The 13,918-nt window shown below is 42.1% G+C and overlaps 1 protein-coding gene across 8 annotated transcripts in view; it reads right to left on the bottom strand.

Moving 5' to 3' along the window:
- LOC121953601 (G patch domain-containing protein 2-like) overlaps window positions 1-13,918 on the bottom strand; it is a 39,390-nt gene that overhangs the window by 2,098 nt on the left and 23,374 nt on the right. Inside the window, exons 11-14 of one of the 8 annotated variants that reach the window (XM_042500775.1) lie at window positions 9,798-10,315; window positions 9,022-9,087; window positions 7,949-8,144; window positions 6,148-6,298 (exon numbers count right to left, since the gene is read on the bottom strand). In XM_042500775.1, the coding sequence (XP_042356709.1) occupies window positions 10,176-10,315 (140 nt within the window). In that variant the 3' untranslated portion in view covers window positions 6,148-6,298; window positions 7,949-8,144; window positions 9,022-9,087; window positions 9,798-10,175. Of the gene's footprint in view, window positions 1-1,194; window positions 1,334-6,147; window positions 6,299-7,948; window positions 10,316-10,781; window positions 10,802-13,918 lie in introns of those variants that run through there. The other 7 variants (XM_042500771.1, XM_042500774.1, XM_042500773.1 and 4 more) reach the window with 7 other exon arrangements.

Below are 13,918 nucleotides of genomic sequence, written 5' to 3'. Positions count from 1 at the left end.
AAAATGACCTAAACAATTGTCAGAATTCTAACTTTAAATATTTAATTATGATAATTATAAAAATATTTCAAATTTCAAAAATCTACTAATTTCCTGCAATTTCCAGAAGAGTTCTTGCTAAATTGCTCATTGCCTTTTCCCCCATGTTTTGTAAAGATAACAAAACAATTCTCTTGAATTTTGAAGGTTTAAATACTTGTGATTCCATCTGAATACAGCAGAAAAGTAATATCAGTCCAAGTTTCAAAGGGTTAAAATGTCAGAAAATGGTGAAAAATGTTTTGTGGCGTAATATCGTAATATTTTTTAACGTCGTTAATTAACTTACTACTAATACTTTGACAAGATATAAGATTTTCTATGCAATAGTTTATTCTTGGGGTTCCCAGGCGATATTTCCATATTTTACTGCAGTAAGGCCACCCCCACCATTCAACACTTGCTAAATATGTTACAAGGCTTACGCACACTGGTTTTGTGCTTCACTAAGGTAGAATGGTCAGTCAACTTGTTCATAAATATTTGGTATTCACTCTCAACAACAGCTTTACAAACTGACGCTAGTGGCTGAAGGGTGACGAGTGTTGTGATACTAAGGTGTTGCTCAGAGGTGGATTGGTAAATAATTAGATATATATTGGCCCTCTGGATCCAGAGACACTTGGATTGTCCTGCTTCAGGTCTTTTAGGAAACATTTATGGACATGCATGCTGCTCTGCTGTACAAACATTACTGTTTTAACTTGATATAACTACAACTTTTTGAACAAATATCAGCGAGTATCAATTATCAATTTTTTTCTGCGTGATTATCATTTTCGGCTCCGCTGTTCCTTTAAGTCCTAACTATTAGCGTTTGGCCTGAAGCATATTCATATGCATTTGAAAACCCTACACATTTACACTGACGACATCAACACGACCAGTCAGCATAAACGTTTTACCGCCATATGGCCCGACCCTTAACTACAGTATGGCCTGTTAGATACAGTTGATTTAAAGAAGCCCAAGTCCTCCACATCCACATAGATCTCCCCCCTGGCCCCCTCGTCTGTCTTGGCTCTCTGGCACACAAGGTCATCCCCTAGCCAGTCACGACACTCCAATTAAGGCGACTGATGGACGCAGCTAATTGGTAGGATTTATAACCTCCTTTTATTATGCTTTATGAGGAAGGCAAGTGGAGGGCATTACCATTTATAGGCCCCAGGCTCCATGCTGGATCACTGTCATCCACTACTGTCCGGCCTGACTACTGAATATCGTAGCAGCCTAAGCAGCTGGAGCTGGGACGTCCAAGCATCCTCTCACCCCGTCTCTCCTTTTGATATAACTTGAGAGAAAAACAATACTGTATGAACTCAAAAGTGATACACTGAGGAAAAAGAAGAGGACTTTAAACACAGGACAGTTGAAACAGAGAGTGAAAGAGCGAGTTAAAGATAGGGTGAGGCATGGAGGGAGGCTCCACGGGGCAGGAAGGCAGGAGAAGGCAGGCAGGGCTCCCATAATGAGTGTGTGGTTATTGATTGTATTGTCAGGGTGGCTGACCAGGGTCCCGTGTGCTATGGGCCCCAGTCCATCTGTGGACAATGCAGTCAGTTACACCTCACTGCTCCGTCTAATAAAGAGCAGGCAGATTGATGTCACCAGTATGGTTGAACTCTACCTAACACTCACCAGCACCAGTCAGCGCAAACACATGAAAGCACACGTTTGCAGCGGGACATTTGGGAAGCAGGGAAATTGTTTTAATTTCCTCTCTTGGCAGACAAAAGTAAAGGGATTGTGGTTTACAGCTGATTATATGCTTAAATATATAATGTAAGGCCACAGATAACAATTATTGTCAATTAACTCTGTGAAACCTGAGCAAATTGGCTTGATTCCTTTCAAAACCACAGGAAGAAAGCAATGAGCAATGCCAGCAGAAACAAGCCAAAAATTAGCAATTTGGCAATAAGTAGAAAAATTGGTTTAAAAAAGAAAGAAAAAAGAAAAGAAAAAAAAACAACAGGAAATGACCTAGAAAAAAAGGTGCTTAAAAACTGTATAATAATTTTAAATATTCCATTATGATAATTATAAATAAAAAAAAGTTTTCCCCCTAGCTTTTTCTTATTTTAACCTAGACATCCCTTGCTGTTTTAAAATCATTTTATCCAATTTGTGGAACACATTTCTCATTTCCTTTTTTCCTATTTTTTGAAAGAAAGTGCACCAATTTGCAAGGGCCTCAAAGCTTTACATGCAAAAGTTTTAAAGGGTTAATTTGCCAAATCATACGCTTTCCTTGCAACCACTTTGTGTAAACAAAAACAGGAAAGCGCAGTCTGCTAAAAGATCTGTATATCTTATATGAACAGTATGCCACACTATCAGTCAAGCACGCTGAGAACAACCGACTCTCTCAATCTGCTAATACATCAGCAATACACACCAGGAATCATTACATGTGACAGTGGTTGGTATTCTCAGCTAACGGATGGACAGCTTATATGGGTCAGAACTCTTATATAAATGATGAAACAACTGCAGTCGTAATGGCGTCTCCTTGTTCTGCTAGTTAAAGGTGCCTCCTTTAAGAGGAAGTCAGCGCCTACACCTGAACATTTGGCTGCACTCGAGCCCCCATTGCCTCCACGTGGCAGCAGCACGAGCGATTACTCCTGCGCAGCCAGCCAAAACACAAAAATCAATAAACAATCTCAACGTTTCTGAGGGCCTTTCGTCTGACTTAATAAATGTCTCAATCCACTGTTATGACTTCATTTTGCTTTAACGTCTTCTTCATGTGCATCTTTTGCTGATCAATTAGAGAATGGAGTGCCCCTTCTGTCACGACACCTGCCCTCCATCCGCTGCTGCTGCCGCCACACACACACACGCACACACACGCACACGCCATGCCGAAGCACAAGGTGAACTGCTATTTTAATCCTTGAAATGAGAAACCTTTTGAAAGCACTCACTTAAATGGCTCATTAGAGGCACTGTCATCCACTGCTTTCAGGTTATTCCACATCTTGTGTTCTTTTGTTTTGTCATTTTATCTTGTCTCAATTTGACGTATGGTTTTTCTCATCTTTAGGCAAAAAATGTTAGATACAACTCCCTAGGAGCAGTGTGGTGCTCGGGCGTAGCCTTGTAATGAGACGTATATGCAGTCTAAGTGTGCAGGAGAGGCACCATTTCCTGGCTGTCAGTGGCGATGCCGACCACAGCATCTTTCTCTTCAAGCTGCTCCTGCTGTCAAAGGCCCTAATCCTGGTGCTGCGGGGATGACAGGTGAGTGGTGCCAGAGCCCATGGTCTGTGACTGGAAGCTCCAGGAGAATTTCACGTGCACCCCTCTCTTGTCTCCCATCGATTCTGCCACTTCCCATTATTGTCAATCAGAGCGGCACAGTCTCCACGGGAGGAGCTGTGCAGCGGGCGATTGCCAAGGCAGCGGGGTTCGGAGAGCAGCAGGCTGCACGCCTGCCAGCTACTCCACCAGCACGGGGGCCACCAGGGGCCCCCTCTCAAGAGGCTGCCTGGGCAGGATGCCACAGCTAAAACTGAAACCTTTTGCTTTACAACGCATAATGCACATGGCTGAGGAGCGCAGAGGGGTGAAACCTCTGGAGCAGCTTTGTGTCGACAAAAGGAGCAGCTGAGGCCCTCGATGCAAACATAGTTTCACAGGGCTGTCAGCGGGAAAGCAATGCTGCTCTCTCAGACGTGACTGCCTTGTTAGAAAAATGACATAATAACAATGACAGGAATAATGGAACACAAGTGAAGCACTGTTCTGCAGGTTAAGGAGGGTTTGGGAGGTGGCTGCTCCATAAGTGAGCTTTCAGTGTGGCCATGTCGCCCGGTGGCTCCTGACCCTGAGTGGGCTGCCGGCGTGGTGCCGTGCAGGCTTTCTGGTCAGGTGAGGCAACCATGCGGCTGCTATAAGCCCTGGAGATTGATGGGAGTGGTGCCCTCCCTCCCTGCGCTGTAAAAGATTATCCGCTCACCCGCTGGAAACAAAGCTGTGATGGAAATTCGTCTCGCATCATCAGCAACAAAATATCTACACGGCGAAGCGGGAGTCTCTCATTTTTCATGGGCTATATATTAAATAAAAAAAGGGCATTAAAGAAAAAGGGAAGGGGGTGGTCTGAGTGATAGCACTAGTTAGTTTTTTTTTTTTAAATGGGCCACTTGAATCAGTGAGATTATACGGTTTTTATTGGCTGTCAGGAAACACAACTTTCTGCGTACTTCACCCGCTGAAGCTCGTAACGCTCTGATTAGAATGCCAGCAGAAATGAAAAGGGATGGTGCTGGTGTAAAGACATGAGAGAGGCAGCAGGACAAGCACAGATGCCCTGGAATCTGCTCTCCCTCAAATACACAAGAGGACCAACACATGCACGCCAATAAAGCACACGGAGCGAATGAACGGGCCGCACACACAGCTTCAGACAGAATTTATACACCAAGTTTCACAGTCAGATCTGGTGTCAGAGCCTGAGCCGTGCCTATTCTGAACCGGATACATGAGACACATCAAGCAGAGTGTTATCTCTCGCTAAGTGAATATTGCATTCAGCTGATATGTGATATTTGAATTTCCCATTAGGGGGGGAATATGTGTCGGAGTGGAAAAGCTCGGCGATGCTTGCTCATTTCAGAGCAGGCAGTGAATGGAAACCTTGCTTCACAGTTGCAGTGTGTCATGGTGTTGATAAGGATGAAGTGATGGAGGGGGACTCCAGAGGGGCTGACTAGTAAGAAAACTGACTGCTGTTACTCACAGGGTCACCTACACAGGAGCTCTCGAGTCAGTTTGAAGACTAACTATCATTTACCAGAAACTCAACCTGATCACTGTGATCTTCTCCAGCAGATTGAAATCGGTCATTATATCGACTCGAGACACTCCAGTCTATTCACGTCTGTCAATTTGTTCAAACTCTGCTTTCAATTTCCCATTGCCCAGAGAGAGTAAGAGGGGGTAACGTCAAACTCCCAAACATGACAGAGCTGGCTCTTTCTGACGAGAGGAAGCCATTGATTTTTCCTCCATTTCACCATCAATCTGGTGGAGAAGAGGTGGCTGTGGGTGCTCAGACAGCTGATGATGTGATTTGTAACTGCTGGACCACCAGTGAGCGCAGAGAATTGCTCCCACTCTCAACACGTGGCAAAGTGACTACTACCATCTTCAGCATTCAGCCGCAAGATTAACAGTGGGGGATCTACTGATAATCCCCATCGGCTGAGGGAGTATTTTCTCTGTCAGCCACACTAACATTTGTATTCACAGGGACCACTGTCAAATCTTGTGGGGCCTGTGTCACTCCATTGTGAAAAGTATTCTACAGCAGCGAGAAACAATTAGTGTTATTATTGGTTAACCTGTTTATTTTTCTCAATTAATAATTTAGTCTATAAAATAGTGAAAAATACCAATCACAGGTAAATTGCTCGTTTCGTCCTACCAAAAGTCAAAAGCCCATAACCAGTTAACAATGGGGCTGTCAAACAATAGATTTTTTAAATTGCAATTAATCACAGAATTACAATAATTAATCACAATTAATCAAAAAATTTTTAATCACGTTTTCAGTTCAATTATTTTGCATGACAAAACAGTTTTGAAGTCCATATTGACATGGTAAAGGGATTCTTACCAGATTGTCTTAATAAGAGATCAAATGTCAACAAAAAATTGCATGGGAATAGTATAAAGTGGGTATGTCTGTGAAGCAGAGACTAATCGGTACCCATAGAACCCATTTTCATTCAGATATCGTGAGGTCAGAGGTTAAGGGACTCCTTTGAAATGACCATGCCATTTCTCCATTGCCAAAATTTAGCCTGACTTTGGAGCGTTGTTTATCCCCCTCCCTGATAAGATAGTATTCTTTTAGTTTCATATGATACCAGTATCATCACTGCAGCTTTAAAGCTCAGCCCAGTACAGCCTCTTAAAGACGGGAATGTCGGCCAGTGATAAAAAAAAAAAAAAAAAAAAAAAAACTTAATTACATTGCCTTTTTGTTTAGTACAAAATAACAAATGTTTGCATATTAACATGCTGAAATAAGATGGCAAACATTGTGAAATATACTTGCTTAAAATTAGCATGTTGGGGTGACCTCTAGCTCACCTGGTAGATTGTGTGCCTCACGTGAGCAAAGTCCTTTGCAGCGGCCCGAGTTCATTTCCAACCTGCAGCCCTTTGCTGACTGTTAACCCCATTCACTCGCTGTCAGTCTCCAGCTATCCTGTATAAAAGCAAAACACCTTGCAAGATTTTTCTAAAAAAAAAAAAAAAGAAACAGCATGTTAGCATTGTTACATTAAACATATTAGCATGCTGACGTTAGCATTGAGCTCAAAGCACCGCTGTGTCTGAGCCTCACAGAGCTGCTAGCATGGACTTAGTCTTGTTTCTTAATAAATTACTTGAAAAAATAGCATAATGTTTAATTTTGTCAATCGACCTTTAGAGAATCAACTATTGTTCCAACACAAATGCATTCAATATCTATGCCAGGGCCATAGCATGTATAAGAAAATGTTTTTTATATTAAAATGAACTTTTAGGCACCCTGTTGCTCCACTAGTTACAATGAATACCATGCACCGTAACCACGACGTTCACAGTTCAATACCAGTCAGTATACGTAATCACCCCATCTCTCCATGTGTTCCCTCTCTATACTGCAATACTGCCAAAGGAAGACAATATGGGCACAGAGTAAGTCAGTAAATATGTACAATCTTAATCTCAAGCCATATCTACACATTTCACATAATAATAATCACTCATTTATTGCACACAAATTCAGTATTGGAAATAAATAGACATTGCAGTTTTTTTCTATGAATACTCATGAAATAGAGGAATGATAATAACATCACATATGACATAAAGGCCTGACATTATATCATCTTTAAAAAAAATCCCATTTATATCAATTTGAAAATGCACAAATGACATATAAATAAATAGAAGTACATCTAAAAAGAGTTTGTCATTCTTAACAGTACATATTCATGTTCATACAGAGTTTATTTAAAAGCAGAGTATCCACCTCATACTGATAATAATTTTGACATAACACCATCATAGAAAACAGCTTCTGCATAAACACTGCACTGCAGGTTTGATTGAATTTTACCATTGTAATGCCTCTTTAACATCTAGTGACACCGTGCAGGCTTTCTAAGGGAGGAGTAATCCTCTTTAGATCATTTGCAAAGCAATTAGGCATGCCTCCACTGCTATTAAATATAAAGATAACAGCCTATGAGATAAGATGCTATTTGTACTACGTATCAAATGTGGATAGCTGCCTAAGAGCCCTGATATCAGGGAGATATATTTAAATCCTTGTAAATGAAATTAAAAAATATGACAGTAAAAAATTAGAGAGACATATCTACTCAACTATCTATCATGAAATTGAATTTATGAATTTAATGTCCTAAGACCTAAATCCTCAATTAATGGTCCTATAATTATGCATCACATCATAAATACTACACATTTTATACAGTGCAATCACTTTAAAATGCATGGCTTCATGGATAATATCAAGTCTGACATTCCATTGAACAAGGCAAATATATAAATACTCTTAGCTGCCAAAAAAACACGAGATAATGTAAAGTATATTGATCATTGCTGGTGCAGCATCGCCTCACTGACAATCACAGGAAACCCCCGACCACACAAGGTTGGATCTCAATGCGAGAAGAGTGCCCGGATCAAACCGGATCACTTTTGAAACCCAAAGTGAGTTGAACTACGGTGACTCGCAACATGCATTTGTCAGCAGGAACCAGAGAGCCTCTTTTGCATGTGTTTCTATCATCACTACACACGACACAGCGAGAACAAACGCCACTGACAAGAAAGGAGCAAAAAAAAAAAAAAAAAAAAAAAGCAATTCCCCACTGACCTGTGACCCCGGGGGAACCAAGGGGCTGCCCTGCATGCATACAGAGGAGGTTCAAACAGAGTTTATGACTGCATTATCTCTCCTCTTCCTCATCACCTCTCCACCCATCAGTGGACACTAGAAGCCACTATGCTGGAGCAGACAGACCAGGCATCACTCATTCACTCGCCTCCTAGGTGCCTTTGTCAGGTGATTGCTGGCGGAAAAAGGAAAACAGATCAATACATCTCCCATGGGTCTGACAGGTAATCTTTACCTGGGATGAAATATGAGTGGTACCAGCCTGCCTGATTCCTTAACTGTAACAGGGCAATTGACTGGCTGCACGGAAGCCATTCCCCCACTTCCTGGCCATTGGAAATACATTTTGGGGCATATGGTCTGGCTGAGATGTCATTATGGTGACTGCTAATTACCAGCGAGGCAGGAAAGGTGTTTCCCCTTCAACTACTGATGGAACTGTATCCGAACTGATGCGTCTTCCTTTCCTGTCAATGCCTTGGCACCAAAACACAGACTGACGGATTGGGCAACGGCGAGAAGCTCTCCTTAAAACACTACACAGTCAATACTTGTCAACACATCCAGGGGCATATGTCTTAAAGAAGCCACCAATGTATTTATCAAATATTTTTTTTCTAATTATGAATGTATTCAGTCTGGATTATATATTACTGGTGAGAAAAGAGCCCGCAGTGCTCCTGGTCAAGCTGCAGCGGTGGTAGCAAGGAGTGGGGGGAGGTGTGTGTGTGTGTGTGTGGGGGGCTCTCTGTCGCAACACTGACTGATTCCCGTGGCAGGATGTCTTGTGTGAGGCATCCATTTAGACGAGTGTGCACACACAGCATTTATAAATGTCATCCCTGGCCAACATGATCACATAAAGCCTTCTCAGACAGATTATTGCAGACATATAACTCACGTTAATTGGCAAATCTCATTCTACTAAATGCGATTCTTCTCTTAAATACGGCTTTAAAGTGTCTGAGAAAGACATGCAGAATGTAGCTGATGATAATGCAGTCCATTTCACACAAAAAAGGTATCTTGTAATCATTGTAGAAAGTGCATACCTGTGCCTTTTGTTGCTGGGAAGATTTCAGAAAAAAAACTCAGTTTCTCTTCACGGCAACATTTTGCTGTAAAAGACACCAGTAGAGATTAGGCATGCGACTGTGTTTTTAAAGATAGTTATCACCTACATTGTTGGGGTCAAGCAGAATGTATTTCACTTGACTCTTATATTAGAATGCATTTTTCTGAAAATACTGCGTGTTTACCAGCTCGGTGAGAAGTGTTGTGTTTGATCTCACTGTATGCTGCCATTGATCTTTTAATGCATCTGATGCCGAGGGAGCCGGGGAAATGTATACCCCAAGGGTAGGTGAAAATACAGTGTACGACTCTCCTCTCCTGTCTCCAAATGCTCCTCCGACTCCTTTCTGCACAGCCCCAAAAGCAACTAATCCACAACTGCTGAAAAACAGGCTGTTCAAACAGATTTGCAGCTGGCCTTGAACTTAAATACATTTGGACGAATTTGAATATGGAAGGTAAGCTTAAGAGAACAGAGGCGGCCCTCCGAGGATGGCGACTACGCTCCCCCTGTGTTGTGCTAATGAGCACCTTTGTACAAACTGTAGCTTTTCAAATCCATGCTAATAGGAGGCCTGTACTTTGTGTGGCTCTCTACCGGTGGTCGCCTCTCTGAACCCTGTAGCAGCATGTGGTTGCTAAACATTCTGATGCTCGCCTGTCTCGGAGCTAGCTACGTGCTTCCTGCACAGCCGCTGGTGTCTGTCGTAAAGTGGAGCAGACTCCCCGCCCCCTCCCGGCCATCCAGCCTCACCTGACTATCCCGCTCCCGCTGACAAACGCTGCGCTACTAGAGTGGACATAATTGTTGGATTGTGTGGTAGCAGGTGGCCTGGAGACTGTGTGTGGAAACAGGAGGAGCCGTTCCAGTCTTGAGTCAAACAAGGAGCCTCTTGAAGCTGCTTTGAGGAGATGGCAGAGTGCTTAACAAGGCTTGATTGCATTAACATTTGTCATGCTTTAATACACTACCTGGAAAGACTGGATCTAGCAGTAACATGCTGATTTGAGAAGTAACGATGTGCTTTGTGTTTTTTTTTTCTTTGTCATGAAGTTTGTGCAGCATTGGCCTTTTCATTCTCTGGCACAATAGTTTTTCCTTTGTCACTTAGGCATCCATGTCCAGCCCCGTTCAGGTCTCCTCACTGTCCCCCAGGAGGAAAGATAAACTCTGTGAACTTGGTGCACTTGGTCCCACATCGTCTGGGGTTGAGGTGTTACTGGCTCCCTGTGCCTCTTCTCTCTGATGATCCTCATGAAATGGGTTGCTAGCTGCAGAGAGAGTAAAAAAAACCCAGATATCATATTCTGGACATGTAACACAACACTGAAGCAAACAGTAAATGATACTCACATAAATCACATTTTCCTCCAATGTTTCAATGGAGAGCCCCTCGAATAAAAATTAAATTTAGTCCACGACTCATGGATCGCTTGCTGTTTTAGGTATATTAAAATAAAACTTTGAAGCAATCCTCTTCTAATAGGTTAAATATTAATGAGGTTTTGGTCAAGTGAGCCAAATCCAATTTGGCCCCATATGACTTGTGGACATGGTTATTAAAAGGCCAATCTGTGCTGCTCCTATGGCTTAACCCACCCCGCCCTCTCCAGTTATGCAGTGTAAGAAGCTGTATGTTTTTAACTCCATTCATCAGACGTTCACATCTCACTGACTACCTTCCTTTTTAAAGATCCTCTTTCTCTTAATCTCGCTCACCTTTATAGCGTTTTGTTTCTGCGAGTGAGGGGAAATATCTGAAAGAGAAAAGGGGCCAATTTTTGCAGAAGACAGAGGAACACTGAAACAATTGTGCTCCCTAACATGCTTGATAAATAAATCTTTCCAATCTCGCCCAAAAAAAGTTAGCGGCGGTCACACAAGACATCTGCGAGGCAGTCCCAGAGCAGAGGACAAGGGAACTAGAAGTGACATTGTGGCTCTGGGCTGTCTCAAAGGATTAGGCATTACAGCATTCACTGGCATGTGCTTTTGCTCCTTCCCATTATATCTGCTTGTGCCTCTTTCCAGATGACTTCTTTCCCAAACTGATCCGGCGGGCAAGATAATTGATTAATATTTCTTGAGGGAATGATGACTAACCGTTGCTGAGTTTCAACCCAAACACTCGGGTTAAACATGGTCAAAGGCTTGGATCAAAATTCAGGGGTTTCCATATTTGACAGATACACAGAAATGGCTGGGAACATTTAGTTTGTGAGTGTGTTAACATGCACTGGGCAAACCAGATACAAGCCTCTATCCAGGTCAAGGTCACAGTCAGGATAAGCTGTTTATACACATTTTTACAGTGGGATCAAAAGAGCAGCTATTTATATGAACTAAACATTTACTAATTTAAGGAAAACTGACATTATTCCAGCTAATCACTGAACCAGTAATCAAGTTCTCATGAGCCTACTGTATGGTGGATGAAGTATTTAAATCCTTTACTTACAGTATGTAAAACTACCAATGCAACAATTTTAAAATCTTCTTTTACAAGGCAAGAATTCTGCAAACAAAATCCTATTTCAGAGACCTGACATTAACTTGCATTCACAATCACAAGTAGACAGCTCTAAATACAAGTGTAAACAACCACCAAGACCAAATGTGATCCGATCACTTGCTACTAACGTGACTGGCAAGCAAGCAACAGAGCAGCTAGTAAAAGTATGGACAAAATAACTGTGTGGAGCATAGAAGTACTCATTCTGCAGAAAAATTCCCCCTGTGACTGATATTTTGAATATATATTGTATTATTATGTTGTTAGTGCTGAGGCGTCAATGCTTAAAGTGATAGTTCTAGATTTTTGAAGTGGGGCTGTATGAGATACTTATGTATAGTCAGTTATATTAGTACATACAGTAGCTGGCGGTTGGCGTGCTCCCAGTTTGTAAAAACACACAGGGTGCACACCCTGTGAACCCTGTGAATTTTAACCACTTTAAAAAAAGGCCTACCTAAAAAATATCAATATCAGTCTAAGTGGATGCTACATTTAGAGTATTTTGACTGCTTTACCTCACCATCACACAGCCTTTTTCTTAGGAACTACATTTCTCATCCACCGCCGGTCAGCTGTTTGGGTCAGAAAGTGCTGACGGCTGTTACGCGACTGACACAAAACTTCACATTGAAAACACTCTCAATACAGTGTCCACTTAGACTAAATACTGTATTTTTATAAATGGTTAAAACACATTTTGATATCCACCCCTCCGTACAGCAGGGCAATACTGAGTTGTGTGGTGCATACCTCGTCTGCTTCTGCAGACTGAGGGCACACCAGCCGCCAGCTACTGTATGTAATACACTGACTATACATAAGTATCTCATACAGCCCTACTTCATGAATCCCAAACTATCCTTTTAAGTAGCATTTTCTTGTTTTTTAACCAACCTACAGTTTCAGTGGGGCTCCTGTCAAAGGATCACAGCATAAATCTGAGAAGCTGTGAAATGACATGGGGTTGTGAAATTACTGATGGGTACTTTTTTCAGACTTTTCCCTAATCTTTGCTTTTTTGTAAAATTTTGTGCCTCAAACAGTTATTAGCATTAAAGCATCAGAGACCTTTTTGAATGAAAATCTAACACTGGTTTTAAATGAGGAGTCACAAGCCAAAAAGCTTGGGAACACTGGTGTAATATTTAACAAGACATTATTTTTTTTATAATATTAGTAAAGTTGCAAAAAATTGAAACACTCAAGTGATGTAAAAGTACCTCAAATTTGAATTTAAGCACAGTACTTAGTGCTTTTCTTTGCACGACTGTAAATAACATAAGCATTCACAAGCAAAAACGAATTTAAATTAAAGTATCTTTGTACATTAACGTGTACAATACAAGTTAATTTAAAAATGATGAATGTGAATAATCAACAGCTTTAATAAAAGGTACTTTAATTTGGCCAGAACACCTACACTCAACTGGTTTTACATCAAGGTCGATAAAGACATTATAACGCAAAGGTTTTCTGTCAATGGGAGAATTACAGTACACGCATTTATTGTGGGTGATAATGGGAGGTTGAATGGAACCATCTTACCATCTTAATAAGCTCTCATGTGATGCTCTCTAAAAACAATCATTACAGGCCTTCCTGGAGCACTCCCCTTCCTCGTGTTTATTAATCAGCTAATTACACATTGACAGTAATGGGCCTGCTGATTCCCACACTTAAACGAACAGGGCTGAATAGCTCTTTAATGATTAGCCTTTGTGTTTCTCTCTCCTGCTCACTCTGCTTCTCTCTCTCTCTCTCTCTCTCTGTCTCACACACACACACACACACACACATACACACACTGTTCTTTTCACAACAGACCAAAATAGGACGTTTAAATCAGACCTCCCGCTGAGAAGGTTTGCGCACAAGTGAGTCAAGAAGCCCCTGACAGACTGAGCCGCTAAAAACAAATCTGTCTCCACAAACAGAAAACAATTAGAGTGGTTACAAAGGCAGCAGGTTCATGGTTACACTATGTCAACTTGTGTGGGTTTCAGTGTTAAGCTCAGCCTCCAGCAACAGCAAGAAACCACCGTGAAAGTTTGGTGGAGCAGCACAGGCAGGTGCAGGTGGGGACGGAGGAGATATGGGAGAGGGAGAGAGAGAAGCAGGGTTTGAAGGCGCGAGCAGGGTGCGGAGTGGAGCCGGAGAGGGCGAAATAGTGCGGTGGGCTGCATTTCTGTCAGCAGAAGTGATGGCTGAGTGGTAGCGTTATTTGTCTTGTGCTGCCATACGGCCCTCGCACCAGCCTGGGCATTAATGAGAGGGGGCCGGACCGCCGGGCAGGAACACGGCGGGCCTCAGACGCAGGTGATCTGTCACGCAGCCGTCTTGCTCGGGCAAGGAGACACAT

The sequence above is a fragment of the Plectropomus leopardus genome, chromosome 14 (assembly GCF_008729295.1).
Source record: "Plectropomus leopardus isolate mb chromosome 14, YSFRI_Pleo_2.0, whole genome shotgun sequence".
In the NCBI taxonomy this organism is placed as follows: Eukaryota; Metazoa; Chordata; class Actinopteri; order Perciformes; family Serranidae; genus Plectropomus; species Plectropomus leopardus.
This window is presented reverse-complemented; position numbering and strand designations above follow the sequence as displayed.